General features: G+C 37.3%; 2 protein-coding genes across 2 annotated transcripts; both read right to left on the bottom strand.

Annotated features, from left to right (window-relative positions):
* Nucleotides 1–536: 536 nt before the first annotated feature.
* Nucleotides 537–4,569, bottom strand: rtn4rl2a (reticulon 4 receptor-like 2 a). The gene is made up of 4 exons (XM_077719936.1): nt 4,248–4,569; nt 3,145–3,371; nt 2,833–3,066; nt 537–2,202 (listed from the first exon to the last, which is right to left on the bottom strand). The coding sequence occupies exons 1-4, from the start codon at nt 4,303–4,305 to the stop codon at nt 1,351–1,353; spliced, it is 1,371 nt and encodes a 456-aa protein (XP_077576062.1). The 5' UTR covers nt 4,306–4,569; the 3' UTR covers nt 537–1,350.
* Nucleotides 4,570–16,181: 11,612 nt separating this feature from the next.
* unc93b1 (unc-93 homolog B1, TLR signaling regulator) lies at nt 16,182–26,027 on the bottom strand. The gene is made up of 13 exons (XM_077719511.1): nt 25,512–26,027; nt 22,439–22,555; nt 22,145–22,286; nt 21,910–22,063; nt 21,688–21,849; nt 21,064–21,193; nt 19,897–19,990; nt 19,632–19,756; nt 19,285–19,467; nt 18,306–18,579; nt 18,108–18,229; nt 17,230–17,352; nt 16,182–17,092 (listed from the first exon to the last, which is right to left on the bottom strand). Exons 2-13 carry the CDS (start codon nt 22,553–22,555, stop codon nt 16,829–16,831), a joined length of 1,890 nt encoding a protein of 629 aa, XP_077575637.1. The 5' UTR covers nt 25,512–26,027; the 3' UTR covers nt 16,182–16,828.
* Between the last annotated feature and the right edge of the window lie 116 nt (nt 26,028–26,143).

The following is a 26,143-nucleotide window of genomic DNA, read 5'->3' as shown; positions in this document are numbered from 1 at the left end:
TATTGAAGTAAACTAAAGTCGCCTAATAAGGAAGTGTGATTGCCTATTTTTTCCGCTATTTCAGCCTAGTGTGCGCGTGAATGTGTTTTTGTCGTTTTATTCTGCATGTTGCAAGCCGTTTAACTCCCATTGCTCTCTTAGTTTGTTTGTAAATTAGCCAACTTGCACCTCATGGCTTCATGTGGCATCTTTAGCTGATGACTCATGGGTGTGATCACTTATTGACGTAATTGGCTTTCACAGTGTTGCCAGTTTACGAAATCCACTCAACCTTTTTAATCCACACTTTGGCAGATGCCGTTCACAGTCAGAGCCTTCGCAGACCAGACTAAAAGTGTATGACTGACTTGTGTGTCCTTTTGAGACATTTGACTCAGATGTCCTAAAGATTTAGTCACAAACCATCAATCTGCTACACTTTGCTATTCCAGTTTAGTTGTTTTTTTTTATTCTAATAATTATTCTTTGTAAGAAAAACAATTACGTTCAGTTAACCCAAACATCTTGGAAAAAAATGCACAAGTTTGAACCAAAAATTATTCAAGATATTTCTTTATAAAGTGATTCATCTGCATCTAGGCAAAGATCTTTTTACAGAATATCAATATGTCACAGAAAGACATCTAACAAGCAATTGCAGGCTCCCTGAAAGGAAGAATTATTTTCCAATGTTTGTCATCAATTCTAGCCTATATACAGAAAGACTTCAAAAGTGGAAATCAAATTCTAAAACCTTGAGATTCAAATTAATATAGCTGTTTCTAGCCCAATATTTTCCTGTGTAGTACAATGTTGACCTTTCCTATTGTACAATGCACTTTTTCTTTAGACCTCACCTTCCTCACCTACATTCCATGTCACTCCCTGAGCAAAATAGAATAGGATCTTTTCTCTCTTCACAGTTTACCGATATCAAAATGATCTCAACATCCAATTTGAGCACCGACGACAAACAAAAGTATTTACAGTACATGACACTGTAAGTGATTACAATACGGTTGTTACTACACACTGTTTTTAACAGTATTTAGTGTAAGAGTTACCCGTGTGCAATAATAGCACAATTAGTTTTGTCTCAGATGAGTTGAGAAAAGTAAAAACATCATTGACAACTGCCTTTAAAATCTTGCCGATGTTAATGATGGACTTAGCCCTCAAAGCTTTTGATTTCAGGAAAATCATGACATCATTCAGGCTTCAAGCACAATGCCTGTATTGTGTTGTATCTAAAGATCTCCAAGATCTCCCCTGATTAGTGTTAAGTCCAGTAGTTGGTGCTTATAGTCTTATTGAGGATCCTTGCAGCCTCTAAAACAGGCTGGCAGGTATTTGGGGCATATTAAAATGGATTCAGCCAAATAGCAAGTGAAGGTTGAATGGGAATACTGAGAGAGCTAATAGTGAGAGGGAAGGGGGGAGTAGAGAAGTAGAGGAGGAGAACGTAGGCAGCTCAAAATCAGGAGGACATTCGAGCTCAAAGCATCTTAGGGAGACACCCGAGTCCTCATTTTCATAGTTTGCCCAGTATTCCTCTTGGTCAAGTTTAGGGAGTGCCAGTTCTTCCTCCCCTAGCTCATACTTGACCAATGACGTGGTTGTGGAAGGGCCTTTCCCGTGCAAACCGGCTTTGATGGTCTCTGAAGACTTCTCAAACAGACCTTTGGTTGATGACTGGGGCCTGTTTTTATGGAACCACCATCTTGTTTTGGTACTGAAAGTGGTGGTAGTGGAACCGGCGATCGAGCCTGGGTCGGGCATTGGGCAGAGGGCAAAGTCCATTTCTCGAAGAAAGCGGAGATCTTGACCGCGGCGGGTGGAAGGGGATGCGCAGATTAATTCGGATGAAGAGACACGGGCCTCCCGGAACCACTCCCACAGGGCCTGGGCTTCGCAGCCACAAGACCAAGGGTTGGCATTGAGGCGGAGGAACTCTATGCCCTGAGTGTCCCTCAGAGCCTGACTGGGCAGCTCGGGCAGAGAGTTGTTGAAGAGGAATAGCATGGTGAGCCGGCCCAGGTCGCGGAAGGCCCGTCGGTTCACCTGCCTAATGCGGTTGTCGTGAAGGAGTAAGCGATCTAAATTTACCAGCCCGTGGAATACGTTTTCTGAAATGGTGCGTATACGGTTTCCGTGCAGGAATAGTTGACTCAGGTTGATGAGGTCGGAAAAGATGTCATCTTGGAGAAAGTGGAGACTATTTTCCTGCAGATGAAAATATTAAAAGGGAAAGACGGTGTCAGTGGATGGGTTTTCATTTGATGTCAACTCCTAGATGGCATTGGAATTAGTTGATTGGTAAATTCTTGCTTAATCAAGACTCTTTCATCAGTTAGAGACAGTTGGACAGAGAATTTAACTACTTGTTTCTTATTGATATTGAAGGTCTTAACACTCACCTTCATGATTGGCCAGCATCTTTCTGCAATGAAGTTGATGGATTTTAAGAAGAAAACCCTACTTTAATGTATCTAAAATGACATTTCGCTCATAAACGTAAAAAAAATACAGATTCTCAATATGTAGATGACAATTTTACCTTACTAGCAAATTAATTGAGTTCCAAGCATGTTGCAGTAATTTTGGATTGATATTAGATTAAATTCAAGCAATTTTCCCCATTGGTGGAAATTGTGTACAAATTAAGTGGTGATTGATAAATTGCATCTTTTTAGCAAAAAAATATTAATAAAAAAACGGCAATATTTAAACACACCAGTTGAAAGCGGAAACAAAAGTATCTTAAATTACTTTTACATCTCTTAACAATTCTTGTAATAAAATCCATCTTTTAATGCGGCATAGCTTTTTTAAATTGTATTGCGGTGGCCATACCTGTAAATAGAGATAGTGTAGGCTGTACAGCTTGTGAAAGATGTCATGGGGCAGTGCAGTGAGCTTGCATCGGTGCATATGGAGGCTCTGGAGCTTCTCCAGGCCACGGAAGGCTCCTCCTTCCAGCCGGTGAAGATTCGGGTTATCCCCAAGATCCAACTCCTCCAAGTCCCTCAGCTCACTGAAGGCTCCTGCTTCGATCCATGTAATGTTGTTGGAAAACAGCCACAAGACCTAAAATGGAAAATAAATGCCAATGATTGTCCCATCCAGTAAAACATTGAGACTCATTTCATACAGACTTCTTCCTACCTGAGTCCCGAAGCCAAAAGAGCCATCTCTAAGCTCAGTGATCCTGTTGTTCTGGAGGAAAACACGCTGCGACTCATAGGGCACTCCGACCGGGACGGTGGTGAAGTTCTGTGCTTGGCAGCTCACAGTCATGGGAGTCGGGTAGCACACGCAATGATGCGGGCAGCCCGACACCAGACTTGGCTCACTAAGGACCATCCACACCACCAACCAGAGGGAGATGCCGCCTGCATGGGGGGAAAAGGCTGAGTTCGGAGCTGTCCGTGGTACTGAAACCAGCTTCCACTGAAACCACTGATACCTACTTAGCATTATATTTTACAATCTGTATGAATATCAACCCATACAATTATTATAGAATATGATCTTATATGATTTTTTTTACATCATTTGTGCCCAGGTTAAATTCACATTTATTTGATAGTTTATATTAATTTCTTGGTAACCCCAAAAAGCACTCATGTAATTCATTGGGTGCTATTAACGGTGCGAGGCGTCCAATTCATTGTGACCAGACAGGAATACTTCTGATAATTTAAAAGAATTGGACTATATTTAATAACAGCAGTCAATTTGTTAAATACTAGGATTTTTATTTTTTTCAATGCGGGCCAACTCTAGAGTCTTTCTGTTTTTATTGATTTTGATTTATTCATCTTAAAACATCTTAAAATATTTAAAAATAATATATATTTTTAAAAATTGAATAAAAATGTAAAATGGATTTGAGGGCTTGATTCATGAAGGTAATATAGTGTTATTATTCTGGTCTACATAAAATGTGTAGATGTGAGATGAGCTTTACTATTATTATTATTAATATTATTGCCATAAGTAGTCATTTTTCCCTTTTTAAAGGTGTTAATGCTACTTTTAGCATTTTTAGCCTAACATTCAACCAAATTTAGGATTTGTCAAGACAAACAGCAACTATCAGGGCTTTTACACATAGCAGAAAATGATAGCTTGGCTGTGTAAAAACAAAAAAAATATAATAATATTGATACAATTCTGTTAAATTAACATGCCACTATCAACACCAATATATCTTTCTGTCCTTACACATTCTTGTCAAGACTCATTGGAGAAAAAATCGAACTTACCTGTCCAGTTGCGCACGATGGAGCATCGTCGGCTCCGAGAAATCGAGAAGGCGTCCATCCTTAAAAACCAAAGCCTAAAGCGAGTTAGCCTAGTGGGGCGACGTATTGCCTGCTATCTCCGCTGATGACCTGGTTCCCGAGTCGGAGCGACTGAGAGAGTGGTGTTTGATGCGCACTGGTATCCCATTTATAGTCCCAGCATCCAGCAAACACCAGTGAACAAAGGTGGTCACCGTGGAACGTCCTACGTCACGAAAGAGGGAGTCATGATGGAGTGAGGGTGGCAAGAAGCGGAAAAGGGCGGGGCCTAAGGCTGGGGAATCTCTTGGGGAACTTTACGCACTGGTTGGATAATCGAAGAGGAGGAGACTGTAGATGCGCGTAGAAGAAAAGACCGAGGATGGTGGTGTGCCATTGGGAAAAAAATATGAATGGAGGGAGGGAGCTGTGGCATGTTGCCCGATCATGGTGATGACGATACTTTGTGGAGGAGAAGAGCGCACAAGTCGTTTCCTGGCAGCAGCTTTCTAGACTCTTTTGGTCTGTTTCCGGCGCAGTGCGAGCCAGACAAAAGCTGCAACGCAAACCTTAGATGTTTATGATCAAGGAAAAGAGGAAGCCCCACGAATTATGATTCAGCTTTATGGGAGATCCTGATGCCAGAAGAGATTAGCCTACTCCCCCATAAAAAAAGATGATTATTTGTTGTGGAGGCGAAAGACTTATGTATCATTATTCATTCATTATTATTCCATGCCGCTTACCCTAACAAGGTCCGTGCTGGTGACTATCCCAGCCAACTATTGGCCACAAGGTGGGAGACACCTTAATTGGGTGGACAGCCAATCACAGGGCACAAGGAAATGGACAACCCTTCATGGGGGCACAATTGAAACTTGTTGACTATGTTTCATTCAATTTCAACACTGCTTTTCCTCAGTCATGAATTTGGGGCAGAGGGCAGATTAGTACACCATAGAGTGGGTCTTTGAGTAGATATTATCCTTACTATTTTAATCCGTTTTTCCTCAGTGGTAGGTAACATTAACTTTTATAAGAACTGTTGCCGGCAGCCCGGTGTCCAAGTGGATAGCTCATTGAACTCTCAAATTTGGGGTAGAAGGTTTGATCCCAGGCGGTTCCTTGCATAGTTTGCATATTTTCCATGGGCCTGTGTTGGTTTTATTTGAGTGTTCGTGTTTCCTCCCGCATCCCAACCAGATAATATGCATACTAGGCTAAACTCTACATCGGAAGGCATATCTGCGGGAATAGTTGTCCTAAGCGATTCAGATAATGAATGAATGAGCTTCATTCATAGTGTTGGTTTTTTTTCTCCATATTTTTCTTCATTTATTTGTTTACAGACCCAGCAAAGTCAATTTCCAGTTGTCAAGGTTGAAAACTTTTTTCCATCTACATGTTTGGCCTTGGAAATAAAACCATTTATAAAGGTTTTGCAGAAGATAATAAAAGCATATCATTCACACAGCTAACGGACTAGCTTAACGGAGACTTTCAAAACAAAATGAATAACCAGGGACAAATGAGTAATTCATGCTGTGTTGTCCTTTATTGCCCACTTACTGTTGAACACAATCTGAACATGGGCATCCCCTTCACACAAACCTACATCTCCAGCTGTCAAAGTGTTTCTTGTGAATAATAATCACCCTTCCTGCTGTGGTAAAACTTTATCAAAATATCACCACAGCATCAGTCTTCCAGTGTTGGTTGTGCAAGCCATGTACGCAAAAGCTTTGGAGGCACTATCTCCTCCACTAAATGTGTCGTATGCTTCATCATGTTGGTGTCAGTCCTCCACAGAATTCAAATGAGGTTAGAACCGGTCAGCACCCTAACAGAATAGCTACCAGCTGGCCAAATCCCGATCTGTCGTCTCTTGTGCATTCAGCACCAAAGCATGCGTGGACTGTTGTGCTTTGAACCGCTGTCAGTCACTGAGTGAAGAGTGCGTCATAGCAGTTCAGAGCAACAGCTTGTTAGTTATTTTCTTACTCCCTGTGGCGAGAGACGGTGGCACAACCAATCACACGCCTATCTGCTTTAGTGATTAGGCCTCCTGAGTTTGCTCGTGATTATCACGGAGTGCTAGCAGGTAGTGTTGTTTATCGTTAATGGGATACATTTGCTTTGAGATGTGGTTGTTACCGTGGCAACCACACGCATCCTTTTTTTTTTTTACCGTTAATTAAACAACATTCTCCAGATAACTTTATTCATCCTGTATTCAGGAAATTTTACTGTCATAGTAGAGGGTGAGAATACAGACACAGAAACACAACTATACACAACTACAACTGGTTTATTAATTCTTTTGCTCGCCATTCGGTTCAATAATTTACTAGTTAGTTTGTCAGAATGTCGCACAGTTGTTTTTTCCCATGTTCGAGCAAGTTGGAAAATACTTTTCTTAGGTGTCACAGCTAAAAGTTAAAATTGTTGCCAAAGTGTGAAACAAGCGGTCGAGGAAATGAACACGTCGGCCTCACAGTTCTGGAGTTGTTGGTTCGATCCCAAGTCAGTCCTCACTGTATGGAGTTTGCATGTTCTTTGTGGGATTGCGTGGGTTTTCTTCAAGTATTCCAATTTCCTCCCATATCCAAACAACATTCAGAGTCGGCTGGTTGAACAGTAATTTGCAAAATCTAGGAACCATGCAGTACATCACTGTATCTTGTATTATCTCCATATGTAATATATTATTAGTGATTTGAATATCCTAGGGTTTACAATGTAAAATTTCACGGATTCAAGGGTGTCTACATGAATAGAAAATTTGACAGGTGGGACATATAAGACCTGAGCTTTAATTACCGAGAGTAATGACTAGAAAATAGACAGACCCAAATTAGCCTGAATCAGATACTAATTGTTATCTAATTCAAAGGTAATTCTATACAATTATTCTATCACTATTGGGGAAACACATTACTCAGGTACTTGTTTACCTGTTATTATACAATATATTCTTTTGTCCATAAAATCGTGTGATATTCCGATCACTGTAGATAAGCAGTACACATTTTCCATCTAAAACAATCTGTGTCACGTTTAAATCAAAAGTGGGAGCATCTTTTTAGCATCCGTCACATTGTCAAAAATAAAGACACTCATGCCATGTCTAACTCGCCTCCTCTAAATTTTCCCTTTTGTTTTCTAAAGCCCGCCGCCTTGTGTCTTTCATTTGTCATCTGCTTATGCGTCATCACTTCCGCAAATCCATGTACCGTAGTATCTTTTCTTTGTGACTTAGACGTGCTGTCTGGACAAAAAGTCTGTAAGGTGAGAGGGAATCAAATGTGGGGACATGCGTTTGAATCAGGCCCAGAGAAAGCAGAGGCTTCTTGGGACAAAAGCAAAACGTCATAAAATATGCCCCAAAAATAAATACTAACTATGCTACATGCAACTAATGTCAATCAAGCAATGAGTTTAACTTTTTGGGGGGATTTTGTTTAAATACAGAGGTACTTTGACATACGAGTGCCACGACATACGAGTACGGCAATTTGAGATACGAGTAAAATTTTGAGCAAATTTATCGTGAGTCAGTGCGAATGGCGTATATACTATCTCTCATTGGCAAGTGGCCGTGCTTTATCCTATTTTAAGGACATTTGTATGCATCATTTTGGAAATATTCTGAAGGGAATACAAAAACAAACATCTAGATTGCATCGGAAAGTCAGAGTGGAGGCGGGGCAAATAGAGCAAAAAGAAAGGTATCAAAATTTAAAACAAAATTACAATTAAGTTTAGTGTAAGGTTAGATTACATTTATTTTGAGTGTGTCTGCATCGTAATCCAAGTTCATTTAAATTTGTTTATGTTATGTTACGAGCGCAATGCCATGCAAAAAGTCCCCCCCCCCTCTACCACCTCCCCTGTGAAATCCGTATAATTGTAGTACTATTAAACACATTTTTGTAATATCAAACCACTAGTTATTTGTTACTTTGTTAATAGATGGCAAATTACAACAAATATTGTTTTTGCAATCCAATATCCTGTTTTGTTTTTCAGAGGGTTGGAACGAATTAATTAGTTTTTAGTTAATTTATAAGGGAAATGTTCGTTTGAGTTACGAGAATTGTTGTGATAAGAGCCTAATCCAGACATCCCATGTTTACAGGAACTTCCAGATGTCTATGATAGGGTTGTTAAACATTGTCCTCAAATAGTGGTGGTGGCTTTATTTCCCTAGTTTTTTTTCTCTGATGTATTTGCTGCCCAAGAGGATTAGCTGGAAATGAGACTTGCTGCAGACAATTAGTTTAATATCTATTGCCAATTCATCAAGCTGGACACTTGCAGCTTTTTGATATTTGTGCGTAGGGTTCATCTAGGCATTATTATAAAAGCCATTTGTCATTCTTGATATAGTGCAACCTGAGCATGAAAAATATTTAACTGGTGTCTCAAATCTATCATATACAGGCACAGTTCTGTGTACATTTATTTTAATGAGCAGCAGATTAGCTTTGCTTCCTTGTCAAATGCCATTTGTGATCAAGAGTATTGATTTATTTTTGTGAAAAGAGAACAACTCGACATTTAAATTGGTGATACAAAATAGAAATAAGAGAAATTAGGGAGAACTGAGTATAATATATGCATTTATTGGCATATTTAGTGTGGTTTCTGAATTCTGACCAAATGTTTTGACCAGTTCTTGTTTAAAAGTCATCATCAGACCTTTCAATGACCATTGATTGAATACAACTGACATTACCACATGGCATACATACTAGTACATAAAAGCTCTAAATAATAAATGTTATGATGGTGTTGGAAACCTAATTCACACAGTCCAATTTCATTATCTAAAGCATGTGTAAAAGTGGCGGCCCGGGGACCAAATCTGGTCCACCGCATCATTTTGTGTGGCCTGGAAAAGTAAATATTCAGTGCCAACTTTCTGTTTTAGGATCAAATTAAAATAAAGATTATAGATGTATATTCAATTTCCTGATTTTCCCCCTGTTAAATAAATAATTTAAATTTTTTAATCATTTTTTTCTGTTTTTAGCTCAAAAATCATTTTGTAAAATCAAAAAATATATTTAAAAAAAAGCTAAAATAAACATTGTTTTAGATCTATAAAAACCTGTATATTCAGGGTTTTTATTCCAGTTCTTTTTATCCAATTATTTAAAAAAATCAAAATATTATATTTGAAATGGTCTAAAGGAATGGGTTAAATATCTCTTGTATCAACTTTTTGTGTAGCTACACTTCCTCCACTTCCTCCCTTCTCTGTCATTTATATCCCCAAACTCCCACCCCTCAATCCATTGCCTTTGCAGTCCGCTCTCTACCCCCGTTTATTTTTAACCCAGAGCCATGCCTCACGCCTGACGCACATGAATACGTAATATAAAAGTCAGAAAAAGCGAAGAAGCATCTGAGAGGCAGGCCGACGACAATTGAGAACAAACCTGCCATTGTATGAAAATGTCACCTGTCAAACCACCATGAAACATCTGCCCATGTTTTGTTTTATACGCTTGCTTAGGTATAAGTTGTATGTGATTTTTATGTCTTTTCTTTTGAACTCATCTATCATTCTAATCGCTTACACCCACTCACTAGTACGAGCAGGGAGATGAGGCGGTTCGCACATCAATCTGACATCATTCATCAGTCAGTCTAAGACTTCAGAAAATCAACAGACATTATTTGACGCACACCAACTGTCAGTCAGTAAAGTGCCAGGATCATGGAAACATTTTTACACATTCAAAAAAAAAAAAACGTATTTTAGGTTTTATCCTTAGTCACAGTTCTGGGGTCCTGGGTTCAAATCCAGGTCAGTCCGCTTGTGTGGAGTTTACATGTTTTCTCCGGGCCTGTGTGGGTTTTCTCCGAGTACTACAGTTTCCTCCCACATTCTAAAAACATGCATGGTAGGCTGGTTGGACAATTTAAATTGCCCCTAAGTATGAGTGTTAACGTGAATGGTTGTTTTTGTCTTCGTCTTGTGATTGGTTGCCCACCGATTCAGAGTGTCCCCCTGACTTGTGCCGGAAAGTCAGCTGGGATAGGCTCCAGCACCCCCTGCTACATTTGTGAGGATAAAGTGTTTCAGAAAATGAATGAATGCATGATCTGCAAATAGGAATTTGAACTAAGAAATGCAATGTTTATATTTGGTACATTTTGTTTGAGCTCCCTCCAGCAATTTTCTATTGGCTTTAGGTCTGGAAAGTGGCTTGGCCACGCCAGAGCCTAGGTATGCTTCTTACGTAGCGATACTTTGGTTTTTGTGACTGTGTTCTTTGGGTCATTGTCATGTTGGAAGACATATTTAAGTGTATTTACCAACAGTCACCTTGGAAGCAGGGGTCCCAGCTCTTTTCAGGTCATTGACCAAGTCGTCTCTTGTAGTTCTGATTCCTTACTTTTCTTAGGATCATTGAGGTCCCACAAGGCAAAACCATTAAGCTCTATAGTCCATTTCAAAGTGATCATCATGTTTAGCTTCTTCCATTTTCTAATGATTGTCCCAACAGTGGGCCTTTTTTTCACCAAGCTACTTGGCACTTTCTCAGCAGTCCTTTCCAGCCTTGTGTAGGTGTAAAAATGTTGTCTCTCGTGTCTTTGGACAGCTCTTTTGGTGTTAGCCCTGCTACAAATTTGAGTCTTACTGATTGTCTTTATGCAGCTAATGACCTCAAATAGGTGTTGATTCAGAATAATACATGGTGTGGAGGTGGACTTTTTATGGCAGACTAACGGGTCTTTGAGCTGATAGACAGGTGTTCAAATGTTTTTTTTGCAGCTGTATCACACAAATTAACCATTAAAAATCATACTATACACTATACTATCAAATATTGAGGATATCTATGCTCCGACCGACCATTGTGAGGATAAACGATTCAGAAAATGTATGTATATACATATATGTAATTGCCAGCGGGTTGGTATAGTGCTTCAATCGCTTGATGCTGGTGCGGGTTGGATTTCCACTGGTGGTGGCATGATTGTGAGTGTGAATGGTCGTCTGTCTCTCTCTGTCTGTCCTATAGCTGGCTGGCGACTAGTCTATGGTGTACTAGTCTGCTTTTCGTCCAAATTCAGCTGATATCAGCTCCAATTATCCTTATGAGGATGCGCAATGCAGAAGATGAATGAATATCTATCTCTATATGCATGTGTGTCTATGTACCTACATATATATGTATATAATTTGAATGTAGATACATATTTGTACATATTTATCCATACGTGTATATACCTGCATATATGTATGGAGAATAAAGCATTTGTGAAATTAACTTAAATTTATTACCTGTTTTAATTCATTCTTCCTTGAGCTAGTCGTAACCAATGTTAGATATATGTTGTTTTCCATTGTTATTCATCCTCAAAGCAGTACCCATCCCTATGTGAAAAGAAGTAATTAAGGTAGGAAACATGAAGCAGTGTCTACATTTCCTTTTGAAAGGCTTCGACCACCTGCTGCCAAAGCAGCCAGAACACATATACCACCAGATGGGTGGAAAATTGTAGCATCATGGCTTAGGAGTTGGAAGCAGGCCTCCATTTGGCTCTCCACTTAGCAGAAATCTACTGTCAAGAGGCCTTAAGCTTTCCAAAAACTCTCAACACTTGTTGTTTGTTTGTTTTTTATTGCCAAATTTACAGTGACATCAGAAGGAGGGCTTGAAATAAGTGCAATGGCTTTTTTGCCTGATGGATTTTACTGCAGTCCACTGGTGTTTCATCTATATGAATGTGACTGTGCTGTGGTTCTGTACGTGTGTGTCTCGGTGCTGACGTCAATACTCCCCCAACACAGAATTAGCTGCATCGAGGTGGTCTCATAGCACCTTGCAGGAGGCAGTGAGCTGTATTTATAGACTGAAGTGAAATGGGATTGGACCTCATAGGTGTACTTCCACATGATTAAGAAGGTTGAAGGTTTCTAATGGTATATTTATTAGTCATCTTTTCAAATCATAGGTGGCCTTTTTGAAATTTCAAACATGTTTACACATCTGTTGAGTTCATTTTCAGACTAATTATTGAAATCGACCACAACAATTTGGTTTTGCATAGTAAGCAACTTGAATATACTTGACTTAATTCAGAGTTAGAATTAATTTCACCTCTTACGTTCCCCACCTCTTCCTCTTTTAATTTCCCCTCTCAGGAACAAACACACACTAATTGCATAGGTTGTTTGCCTTTGTTTTGTGACCATTGTTCGAATTAAGGCCATTTGTTACATTGCATAGCAAAACTACTTTTTTGCTCAAACAAATAACGTAATGTCTTACATTTTCTCCATATTAAACGACCCTGTATTATTTTATTTTAAATAGCTAGATGTGAGAAAAAATTACATATTTTTTTAGGTGAGGCTGAAAATAGTTTGGTTGCCAATGTTAATCTTCAGTTGATTATTATTTCTATTTTATTCATAACATACTGCACAGCAACTTTTGCATTGAAGACAGAATATAAAGATGCCTATCCAAAATGTTGCCTATCTTATAATTAAGTAAATTACATTTCAAAATGTTAGAAAGCAGCAAAAACTCTTAAAATCATTTATATTCTTTTTTAAAGCCAATTAATGAGGTTTCAGAATTGAATAACTAGTCAAGTAATTTAGTTTCCTTTTGAAATTGGCAATGATAACTACAAATCTTTACTTTTCAAATAAACAAGATGGTTGTTTAAATAAAATACTTGGATACGTTATGTTAAAATTGATTTGTGTTAGATAATAGTTTCAATCTCAAATGGGATGAATGCTTAGGGTTAATATGTATAATACGGGGTTCAAACTTGGGTTCTGTTTTTCCAACCAAGAGGAGACATGTACCACAAAAAAAAAAAAACAACCTGAGTTGTCCTAAGGAAACACGTCGGTATCACCTCACTGCATCGATATATACGGATACCGACTTTCATTCTACGTATTACACACTCCTAGCACTTATTGTGAGAGATGTGATTTTTTAGATGTCTGCCACACTCTTGAGATCGGCGTCATCAAAGTGATAAAAAAAAAAAAAATATATATATATATATATATATATATATATATATATATATATATATATATATATATATATATATATATATATATATATATATATATATATATATATATATATATATATATATATATATATATATATATATATATATATATAATTAATTCAATTATTAAAGCTCAGGAATAGCAACATTTATTACTATTTTTTTGTGTTTCTTATAAGACATCAGTTCCCCGCTTTGGTTAGGTTGCAATCGGTCACAATATTGTAACCAGTCAGAACACTGTAGCACTAACCTATAATATGCAAATTACCTTTAAAGCTTCTGCAGGTACAAAATAATAAAAAAAAAAAAAAAACACTTTCAGGTTCAAATTTAAAATACACATTGAAATGGTTCATTGATTTTTTTTTTAATTACACCTTTCAGTGAAGCAGTTCTGTCCTCGCCAAGGCAAACATTAACAGGAAAAGTAATAAGAGACCAGAAGCAATAATGCCAGTCTCAAACTCGGGAGACTCACTGCTTGGAGGAAGCATTTTTCTCATTATCACAGTAGAGTGAAGTGGTTACTGTACATTGTTTCTAGCTTTTTGTTGATGTTGTTGTTGTTAGGGGTGAATGTTTGCAGCAGAGGCAACCAGGAGCCATTCGTACAATTAGGGTTGTAGTAATGTGGTTCATAAAAAAACTACATTTTACCCTAACCCTAAAAATTACATTTTTACCCTGACCCTAAAAATTACATTTTACCCTAACCCACAAAATTACTTTATTTGATGACTTTCAACATTTGTATTAGAATCTGGACAAAACGACTATTGACAAACATCCTTTTACTTGACCTATTGATGAAGACCGAGGCCATTTGATTTGACTGATTCACTCGGGTAAAGTAGTACTTGTTAAAGAGAACTTTTGAAAAACAGGACATGGAAAGAGCTTATTCAATGCTGATTCAGTTTGGTGTGACTTTTGCCTGACACTAAGAAGGATCACAAATACTAAAAAAACAACTTCTTTGGTAAAAATATTAAGTCATTTCACTTCACTCGTGTGTTTCTAAGAGACTCATTCCTTTCACATTCCTTTCATCTGGTCAATTGCCTGATTAAGTTGTGTACGCATGTTTACTCAGCTGCCACTTGTACTTTCCCACGAGTGGAAAAAGTCTGACTTTCTTATTCATGTTAATGAAGAATCAAGAAATAATTGGCTATCTTTTTCTTTTATTTTGTATATACACATACAATTGCATACAAATATCACACAAAATACTTATACTTTTATACTTTTTTAATGGGTCTGGGTAGCATTAAAGAAAAACTATGAAACTAATACAATGTAAAATGGAATAATTACTGTATATTTATCTTCTGAAATACTTATCCTCACAAGGGTGTCTTCTGTAGTTTATCGTAGGTAACAACAACAAGCGGTGCAGACAAACAACTATTCATACACACAATCACACTAATGGACAATGTGCATAATGCAATCAGCCTACCATGCCTATTTTTTTGGGATATGAGAGAAAGCTGGAGTATCTGGAGAAAACCTACAATATTGTAGTTCTACTTAAAACCTAATTGACTTCTAAATGAGCAAAATGCATATTCTAGCATTTTTATAGACTGGTTTTAAGATGTGTGTGTGCGAATCTATTAAAATGTTATTAAAATACATTTTCTACTAAATAAATAAAAAGATGAACAACAAAGCACACGTTAGAGGTTTCTCAGGTGGATTCAACACCAGACAAAAAAAGATAGGTGTTAGATTTGTTACTTTGTTTTCATCTCTTTTCATCCCCTCCTCTGAATGCAATCGGCAGATGGAAAACCAGGCTTTTTAAAGCACCTGACTGCAAAAACACCCATTGATAACTCCATTAAGCGTCACTCTTATTGTCCATTTAATAAAACCTTTTCCATTTATATCAACTCCAGTGTGGCCCAGTCAAGGTAAATATGACTTCCGCCTTTTGTGAATTAACATTGTAAACTACACGCAGGATGTGCCATATATAAATCTGTATATATACTACAGTGCACCCAAGGGTGGTAATTCCAACTAAAAGTTTCTGAGCACATAATGATACCATTACTCTGAACACCCACAAGAAATCTAAATGGCAGAAAAGCAGTAGTTTCAAAAATCTGATGGAAAAATTGTGCCAGTTTTGTCAGTCTTGAAGTCAAGACACAATCGACTTAATCCAACTTGAAATAAAAATAAAAATAGGACTAGTTAAGTCAAAAAATTTGACCCCCCAAAAAAGTATTCCAATCCAATCCAAAAGGATACTTGTCATCATGAAGATTCAGGACTTCTTCTCAAAACCCCACTCAGGCGCCATCCCTCGTTTCAATATATATATTTTATTCCTAACACCTCCACCGATGGCACTTGTGTGGTTGTGAGTTAACCACACAGATTCTTGCAATTAAGAATCAACACCAGACCAGTTAGTGTGTTTTCATTCAGTTTGAATGTATCATAATTTAAAAAAAAAGAAGCTAATTGAGCAAATCCCTAAATACTGAACGCTGACTTAATGATTACACAAATAGAGAAAATAGAAACTACTTAGAAAATGACTCACTTGGCTGACAAACAACTCGTTATGGCGTCGACAAGCTGCTCCTTTTTGGCCACATTCTTTCCAAAAGCCTGTGTGCGTTAAGAAAACTAAAAGACACGATGAAATTATTTCTTTTTAAACAAAAATAGCAATAGGTAATGCAATGTAGCCAATTTGTTTGCAAATATTTATTGATTCCATCCACGTGGGGCTACAGCAAGCGATCGAATAATGCTGCCGTCAAAAAGCACTCTTAAATTGAGAACTGGGGCTTCAAAATCCCCTAATGAAAACGTACTGAATGCGCTGCATTGTCCTGTAAGAGCTTTATTAGGTCATTCTTCAGTAAATTGTCACTTCTGAGGTGCTCTAGTCTACTCCTGAACTGGCTCTTGGCTCATCCGCCATTGTCAGAAATGGCGGTGGCCATTTGAACTCTGACATTGGTCATGCATATTTAAAATAAACACTAAAAAATCATTGTTTTTATGATAAAGTGTATTTAAATCTGCAACCATATCAATTCCGCTTCTTTGCAATTAAATCAACACAACAATATATTTGCTTGTGCAGCTCGCCACAGATACAGTTGCAAAAAGTACCAATCAAATAAGCTTCAAATGTGCATTATGGACATTTTTAAAGAACATGTCTTGCAAACAAAGGACAAAAAAAGACACTGAGGATTTTGAATAAAATAAAAACCAAGACAGGTCACTTTGAAGGATTTTTAAAAATGCCTAGATATGCTCAACACACATCAAATTAGGTTCTTAGTTGTTCAAAAGAAATAAACTCAGTGAAAATACATTTTCAATCTACATTTAGTAATTTTTCACGTTTTTACAATTTGGATTACAGTTGCATCTTGAAAAAAAGCACTACATTCATTGAAAACTACAATGATGAAACAACAAATCGCTTTCCTGTCAAGCTTCCTCTCTCAATTCAACTATATTCACCCTTTCTGGCACTCATTCACATGGATATCCTCCTCTTCCCTTTGGTGGTGATTTTCTGCCCTCTTCTTCCTGGCCCGGAGTGAGTCAACTCCCAGATCGCCAGCATCCTGACGTCCGGCCTCCATGTTCTCCACTCCGAAATCATTCACCAGTAGCTCCTCGTCGTCTATCTCCTTGACGTCGTTTTCGTCATCCTCCTCGCTTTTCTCTGAGTCTGACTCATCCGAATTGCCGTCTTCCAGATAGCGATAACCTTTGACCTGTGGGAACAAATTACATCATTCGTGTAGGGTAACGACTGCCTTTTTGATGGTCACATCAGTGTTGTAGTGAAAATAGGGTACAAAAGCATGAACATTTATGTCACTGTAGAAGATAATAGGGCGAGTCTGGTCACCTTGTGCCTTGGTCGTGGGATACGGGGAAGTCTACGACGTACATTCTTGGCAATGCGGCGCTCCATCACCCAGTAGCAATAGCAGGCTAGCAGTAAAGTGGCTAAAAGGATGCCGAGTTTAGCCTTAATCGCAAAAAGAGAAAGAAAAGATTCAAAAAGGGAAATTTAATCAAAAGCAGCTAGTGTCTCTTCCCAACTCTCATGAAACTAACAACAACCCCTATCAAAAGTGCATTGGATTACCTTTTTACATGAAAATGAAGATTTTGAAAAATAAAACTATATGGAAAAAACAACAACAACTGTTCTCTTTGAGATTTTTAGAGAGCATTTTTGAATGACCACATGTGAATGGGTGTTGGGTTAGGATAACACAACGTATTTGTCATCAATCAATTTTCTAGAAAACCTGCCATGGTGTAGGAACTGAGATTTTATGGTGTCTATGGAATATTAATTAGAATTTTAAAACTCCCTGTGTACTATTATTTATCGCAAAAGGCATAAACTTCACCATAGTGGTCAGTGAAATATTCTCCAATTGTGACTTGCCTTTTTTCCCCATTTCATATTTGTATTCTACATTAAAAAAGTTTTATATATTATATATATATATATATATATATATATATATATATATATATATATATATATATATATATATATATATATATATATATATATATATATATATATATATATATATATATATATATATATATATATAATTATATGAAAAGTTTTTCTATGTAGATGTGTATATATACACACACACGTATATATTAAATGCTCATTTAAAATCAAGACCCATGACAAATATTCTTGAGCACAGTAACTAATGTTTACTCATTCCTTATCACTGACATCCAGTTACTTACCCTCATTGGCATATCTGACCAAAGGTAAACTACAAAAATAGCAATGGCTTGGAACCAGTGATAAATTGTGTAGACAAAGTCTAGACGTTCTTTCTCCTCAGCATATACAATTCCAAGCACAACTGAAAGAGACACACCAAAAATGATGTTCATACTGGATACAAAGCACATACTTCATATACATCAGGTGCTACTTACTGCTGACTCCGGTCTTGTTCAGGGCTGAACCGAGTCCCCACAGTATAGAAATCACCAGAAGAATGACCTCTTGATCTTCCTTTTTTGGTGTTGGTGAAAACACCATGAGCACTACCAATAGTACTAAATGAACAGCAGCTCCTCCTGATAGACACACCCACCGCGGAAGGCGGAGGAGCAAAAGGGCCAGGAAAGAGAAACAGGAGGTGGAGAGCCCATAGACCATCATCAAGAGCCACAGTTTATTTAGACCCAAAGCACATACACCATAGGACTGTATGGAGAGAAAATAAATACATTTAGTATGATTTTCTGCTCTTTCAGCTGTATAGTCCAGTGGGGCCTTGACTTTTGTGTGCCCTAACAGTTATATGGAAATGTCTGAACACAATGTGGTCCAGTTACACCATTTAAAGCTGTTTAGCAGGTTTTGGTATGCAATTCTATCAGTATTTACAGCAATGAGAAGAAAAAACATACTAAAACCAATCAAACTATGAATTTGATTATCACAATTTTATATAATATATATATATATATATTATATCCCTCATTTATCAGCGAAAATGTTTTTTTTCCTGATTTGTACACTAACTAGATAGAAGATAGTTTAGACAGTTCTGTTGAGGATGACCACTGAATTTAATAATTTAAAACCACATAATCACATTTTGTTTCTTTTTTATGTTAAGTACTATGCCGAAACATGGATATAAAGACCATAAGATGTCGACAAATTAAGAGTATTAAAGTCATTTTTTTTGTCAGTCGAAAGCGGCAAAACAAATGAACAGTAAGCTTTGTGAAGCTAAAGTGCATTTTTGAAAAGGTTTGCTTCTACTCTTTGTGTTTAGTAAAATATAGTATATTTAATACTCAGTGGAATACTAATTTGAGTTATTCAAACCACAGGCATAGAACACATCAAAGTCAAGTCACCAATATTCTAATTAACAGTAAACCTAAATGTTTGCTGTACCACAGTGAGTCCAGTGATGGCGAAGAGAACTTCCAATCCACTGTAGAAAAAGAACGGGCAGAGAAGATGTAGGCGGTAGTCTCTAAAATGTTTGAAAGGAAGCTGGAAAATATTTCCATAGCCAATACTGCGGAGGTCGATCTCCTCTGTTGGGCGGTATGCAGCGCCACACAGCACAAGAAACTAAATCAAATAAAAACAATAGTAGTAAACATTTGAAAGAATGGGAAACTAGTAAGTAGCAACATAACAATGACGTGATTACGTTCTTCCTAACCCCAACACTGGTGGGAATCCAATGTTTCCATTCCATCCTTTTGATCTGTGTCACAAATCTGAGCACTTACTATAATCATGGAAAGGAATGCGAAGCCCATGAAGATGCTCTCAACAATGATCAGCTTCATGGACTGCGGTAGACTTTTCAATACAGTTGTGTTTAATCCAGGAAGCATGCCACTGATATTGGCTCCTAGTAGAAAGCAAGCAAGAAGGTTTTACCAACACCATTTGGAATACTAGCTTAGAACTCCATTTATAGAGCGACAAAGACACGTGATTATATTAAATTTGAAATGTATTAGTATCCATTGTAGGACCAATGGGACTTACCACAGTTTTGGACTTTGAACAGAACATGGCTAAGGTCATTTATGTAGTCGTTGAGGATGAGACACATGGGTAACTGCGCAAAGATGAAGCTCAGCTGGTGAAAGACAGGGAAGTATATCAGAGGGATCAATCAAAATGTGTTCTTGTATACAAAGATATAAATAATAGTAGCAAATAATAAATGTTTATTGCGTACAAATGCAATCTGAAGAAATTCTACTAATTCAAATGTACAGTCGTACTTCTACTTACGAAATTAATTGGTTCCAAGACTTTTTTCGTAACTTCAAAATTTCGTAAGTAGAGGTGTACTTTATATGTAAATTCTCTAATTCGTTCCACGGTCTTCACACAACTACCAACAAAACCCTTTAAAATTGGTTCGTGTCCTAATTTTGCATGAAAGATGTGAGGAAACATCCAAAAATGAGACATTATAACAAATTATTGTTTAATGTCTTAAAATAAATAATGCATATGAAAATGTGCCCGGCCCCGCTATAGTATCTCCCTCTGCGGCCGTTATAGATTAATATTTGTGTTCCTCCAATAGATGGCGACAAGGGCCCGTTATACCAGGGTCGAAAGCCGTCCATTTTGTAGTCCATTATAGACGTGCCCTGTGTGTGTGTCGCTTAATAAAGGGAATTCAAAATAAAATAATGGATAAGGAAATGCAACTACTTTTGGGGGGATTTCGTAACTTTGATCTTTTTCGTATTTTGAGTCACTCATTTGCATGTAAAAAATAACCTGAAACTTCCGTACCTAGGGGTATTCGTAAGTAAAAGTATGACTGTATATGCAACGTGTATTACTTAAACTGTCAGATCCAGATAAGTACAATAATTTGGCGTGCTTTAAATCATCTGCTGAACATAAAGAAATTATCTTACAGTCCTCATTATTTTGCAATTTATTGTAGAATGCTATTGTTTTTATAAATTAATCCTTATACCATACCATGCTGGTACGATAGACAAAGTTTTCTGCTTTCTTTCATTGAACTAGGCTACTAGTCTCAAAGCTTAATTGTTCCAAAATTACTTGAATGCAATAGTTGCAGAGTTCTAGAATGAGAATTATCATTTGTAATGTTGAAAAATACTAAACTGGGAACACTTAGTTTTATGAATGTTATGTCTGTCACATGACTGATGGACTCACATTAAAGATGATATTGAAGACTGACTGAAAAATGATGATGTATCTGTGGCAAGCTCCTTTTGGAAGCTTCTTCTGCTCTTGTGCATCCTCTTCCTGGAAGTTGACGTATTCGTAATACTGTTGTGCCATCCTGTGTATGTTATGTGTCAGTATGGCTTGTAACAAATAAATGTTTTAGGCAGTGTTTCAAAAACCTCATTCATTAAATAGCAACAATAAAATACAGTCAAATTTATAGCTTAACACAGGGTTGGCAAACATGTGGCTCCTAACTAAAATGAATGTTTTTTTCCTAATCATATTGTATATATACTGTGGCTCTTTGCATCGTTTAATGTTTCACTTATTTTTATTCTCTATTAAAACACTCAAATTCATTACAAACTAATAAAAAACTATATTTAAAACATAATTTGACAGAATAGATTGTTGTTAGTCACTGTAATATGAAGTCAAGTATATAACTAAACTATATCCCTTATTTAAAATCCTAATATTCCAACTGATTGTAGAACTTATATTGGATTTAAAAGATTACAATTCAAAATCTCATTTCATACGAGTGTGGCTCAATATTTTTTCACCTTTGGCTTGAAAAGCAGTTAAACAAATACCCATGCTTACCTTGTAATGTAATTTCCAAGGGATCCCCACAGTGGCACAATGACCACGCCAATAGCAGCAGCAGATGGAACCAAGGTGTAATAACGCTCCCAATAATTGGTAGAGACAAAAAACGCGTAGACCCCCGACGCCAAAAACATCATCCATTTTGTCCCTAGAAACCTTAAATCAAAGCAACAGGTTGTAGTATACTTTAAAGAATTGCCTAATGTGGGTGTCTACCTGATGAGAATGGAGGTGTAAAGAAGGCTGAATATGGGTGTGAGATTGATTCCCCTCAGCATTTTCCGATCAATGTTCTCCAATCCAAGGTTGCTGTACTTGACTTCACGATAAGTCATATCATAATGAAGGATAAGTTGCATTTGCAGTAATCCTGAAAAATGCATATCACAGAGTAAGCTATTTAGTTTGTGGATTTGTTTCTTGATTTCAAACTGTGACAGTGCATTCTCACCCATGTATACACTGTACAAAATCATGGTTCCAGTACTGGCTGCCACCACATTTTTAATGACGCCTAATCGCTTCCTTCTGTAATATTTTTTCTCTTCCTCCGCTTCGTTGAATTCTGCCTGTGGACCTAAAATGTCTTCCATCTTTTGGGAAACAGTTGCAAATTTTGAGAGTCAAAATAGATTGATATAGCCTGCAAGCATGAATTAGTTTCTTAAACCCAAAGTCTGACTATGACCAGTTCTAGACAACAAAAACAGTTGTTTTTTTAAAAACTTGGGATGAGAAAGCTTACTTGACCCTGCGTGTTGTCATTTTCACACACAGCAAGCATTTCATTATCAGCATCATGGGGAAGCGCTAAAGCGTCATCCGCCTCTTTAAACTCCTTCTGTATATCCACGGCCGCCATCTGGTGAATACAACAAGAAAAAGCTCACCTCAATTATAATTAACAGTATCTAATATAGGTATACACTAATGGAATTACGTTACCAGGAATACTTTGAATACTTGGTCAGGCTTCCACTGTATTTTTCCTTTTTTTTGTTAGCTAAAAGTGAAAAGCAGGCCAAAGTGTTTCTCACAATTTTCTAAACTCTGAATATTGTCAGATTAGTTTTACCCAACCATATTTTTCAGCCTTTGTAGGTGTCGACTTCATACATACATATATATGTGTGTGTGTGTGTGTGTGTGTGTGTGTGTGTGTATGTGTATGTGTATGTGTATGTGTATGTGTATGTGTATGTGTATGTGTATGTGTGTGTGTGTATGTATGTATGTATGTATGTATGTATGTGTATGTGTATGTGTATGTGTATGTGTATGTGTATGTGTATGTGTATGTGTATGTATGCCTAGATAGGTGACCTATTCAAACAAAAGTTTTTCTTGTATTGAATTGAATGCTTTTATTGTCATTATAAGTATAATGAGATATGAAACTTTCATCATGTAGCAAAGAAATAACAACAACAAACAGACAAATAAATAACTACCATTTTTTCCTATTCACAGGTGTTCGATGGGGTTTGGGTCAGAGTTATATACTTTTACTTCCAATCTATTGGTTAATATAATAAAAATATAATAATAATAAAAATATAATGTTATCATTGATTTTGCATACCTTGAGATACTAAGAAACATTTTTGTGCATGTTTTTATTCCTGGTAGGTGGAAAGAATTAACAGTAAAGTAAAATATTTCGGTCTGTAAAACCTCTCCCTGTTGTCTTCAAATGCTGCATACACAACAACATATTTTTACTTCTCTAAATAACTTCCCCATAGTTATGATTTATAACAGGGAAGATGTGCAGTTCTTATAATGCAAATAAAATTGAAACTGTTGTATACTTGAATCCTACCGAGTTAAGGCTATAGAGATGTGAAACATTTTGAAGCTTAATAGACACGTAAACTACCCAAACTCGTACCAAATTAATATTAAATAAATTAATGAAGTTCATCTTTTACAGGGGAGAAAAAAGCCTTACTGAACTATGTAGTGTTTTGGGGAAAAAAGCCTAAATATACCAATATTTGTAACAGCCAAAACAAAAAATACAACTGCTTACTTTAGGGAGCCTGTGGCCCAGTGAATAAGTCATTGGCCTCTCACCTCTGTAGACCTGGGTTCAAATCCTGGTTTGCTCTGCTTTGTAATTTGACCTAACTTTTCCCACTTGAAGGTACAATAAAGGACTAAGTATGATCTGGGTTTGAAAGGAGACAAAACAACAAATACTACTGCCTAATATTGGAGAGTGGTGGCCCAGTAGATAAGTCATCAGTTTTCCGCTTCTTTGGTCTTGGGTTCAAATCCAAGTGCCAGCAAACATTTTCCCAATATTATTCAGGTAAATGAATGAGATAAATTTACAAGTACTACTGCTTACTCTCACAGGGTGGTGGCTCAGTGGTTAAGTCATCAGACTACCAGCTCTGTGGTAAAAGAATAAGTTCTAATGCCTAAGTGTCTAACTGAATAAATATTCAGTGGTGGATGAAACATTTAGTCAAAAAAATGACTGAGTGTTTCAGGTAAATGAAAGAGGGAAAAGTATAAGTACTACCACTTTCTCTCACTGGGTGGTGGCCCAGTGGATAAGTCATTAGTCTTTCACCTCTGTGGTCCTGGGTTCATATCCCAGTGCAGGCAAAGATTTTCCAAATATTATTCAGTTAAAAGAATAAGTTTTAATGCTTAAGTGTCTAACTGAATAAGTATTCAGTGGTGGATGAAACATTTAGTCAAAAAAATGACTGAGTGTTTCAGGTAAATGAAAGAGGGAAAAGTATAAGTACTACCACTTTCTCTCACTGGGTGGTGGCCCAGTGGATAAGTCATCAGTCTTTCACCTCTGTGGTCCTGGGTTCAAATCCCAGTGCAGGCAAAGATTTTCCAAATATTATTCACTTAAAAGAATAATTATTAATGTCTAAGTGTTTAAGTGTATAAGTCTTCAGTAGTGGATGAAGCATTTTGTCCAAAAAATGACTAAGTGTTTCACCCCATTTCCTTGGATAAAACGTTTCAACACCTATGTATAAGTGGGGCACGAGTTGGTGTAGTGGGTTGCACACTCGCCTTTGCACGGAGAGAACGTGAGTTCGCTTCCCGGTGTCGGCGGTTCACTGACCAAGCAAGCGGTCGAGGGTCGGCCGAAGGCCGACCCGAGAACGCCTTTCGCACAGACAGGTCCTTCAACTGTCTTCCGAACTGCCGAAGGCAGTTCGGAATATAACCTTTTGCTGAAAAGTATGACTAAGTGTTTAATATAAATTAAAAAGTTTTTTCTTTTTTTTTTCCCTTCTTCTTTTTCCATTGACCAATTCTTCTTTCCAAGTATTTTCAGCCAAACGACGGCAGTGGGAATCGAACCCAGATCTCCCAGACGGGAGTCCAGTGATCTAACCTCTGCGCCAACCAAGTGACTACACTTTTCTTTGTAATCATTTGAGTATTATTAGAAGAAGTCCACAGACACAACCAAGTGAAAAAGTGTCCGAACCAGGAATCGAACCAACGTCTCCCAGACGGGAGTCCAGTGAACAAACCCATGCGTCACCACGGGACTACACTTCTTTTGAAATCATTTGAGTGTTTTGACAAGAAGTACACAGAAACAACTAAGTGAAAATGTGTCCCAACCGGGATTTGAACCCAGACAAGAGACAAGTGAGGTAACCACTGCACCACAACTTGGCAACACTCTCCTTTGTCATCATTGGAAGGTCTTGACTACAAATAGTACATAGAAATAACTAAGGGAAAATGTTTACCAACCAGGATTTGAACCACAGTCTCTGTATATATACATATAAATATAAGTATAAGTAGCGAGGGAACATTGTACTTACAGCCACTTTCGTGTCCGACGCGGTTAAGCAGTTAGGGGGTGGCGGGTCACTCAAATTGGCTGGCTTTGTGCGATAGAAGCATCAACACCACGGAACTTTTCATTCACTGTATATAAATTTAAAAATAGAGCCTAGGCTTTTGTTTTTCAGCATTCGAGTCACAGGTATAAAATTCATGTTAGTTTAGAAGGGAAACGAAAGCAATATTTCTTCACTTCCTCACCATCTGTTTATTTGCTCTTAAAGGTACAGGCACAACTTTGCCGTCACACTCGTGCTAAATAATGTAGTTGTTTGGGCTATGTTTTACTCATTTGAAGAGGACAAATATGACAGTCCTATGACTGGAAAACTGTCAGACTGGGTTTATCAAAACAAATGGGAATGGGGGTAGGTCCCACTAACTAGGACAAACAGTAAAGTGCATGCCAATGTACAGTAATCCTTTGATTATCGCGAATTCACTATTTTGTGATGTTTTTCCACTATGAATTATTTTAAATATATATATATATATATATATATATTTCTTAAAGTTCATAAAAAATTGAAAATCCACACTGAAACTTGTAAGTGGAGGCCACTCTTGCTACTAGGACTAGCACTGTAAAAAAGAAAGTTATTATAGGCGT

This window comes from Stigmatopora nigra, chromosome 6 (assembly GCF_051989575.1).
Source record: "Stigmatopora nigra isolate UIUO_SnigA chromosome 6, RoL_Snig_1.1, whole genome shotgun sequence".
Classification (NCBI taxonomy): domain Eukaryota; kingdom Metazoa; phylum Chordata; class Actinopteri; order Syngnathiformes; family Syngnathidae; genus Stigmatopora; species Stigmatopora nigra.
The sequence above is the reverse complement of the archived record's forward strand: the minus strand, read 5'-3'. Positions and strand labels throughout refer to the sequence as shown.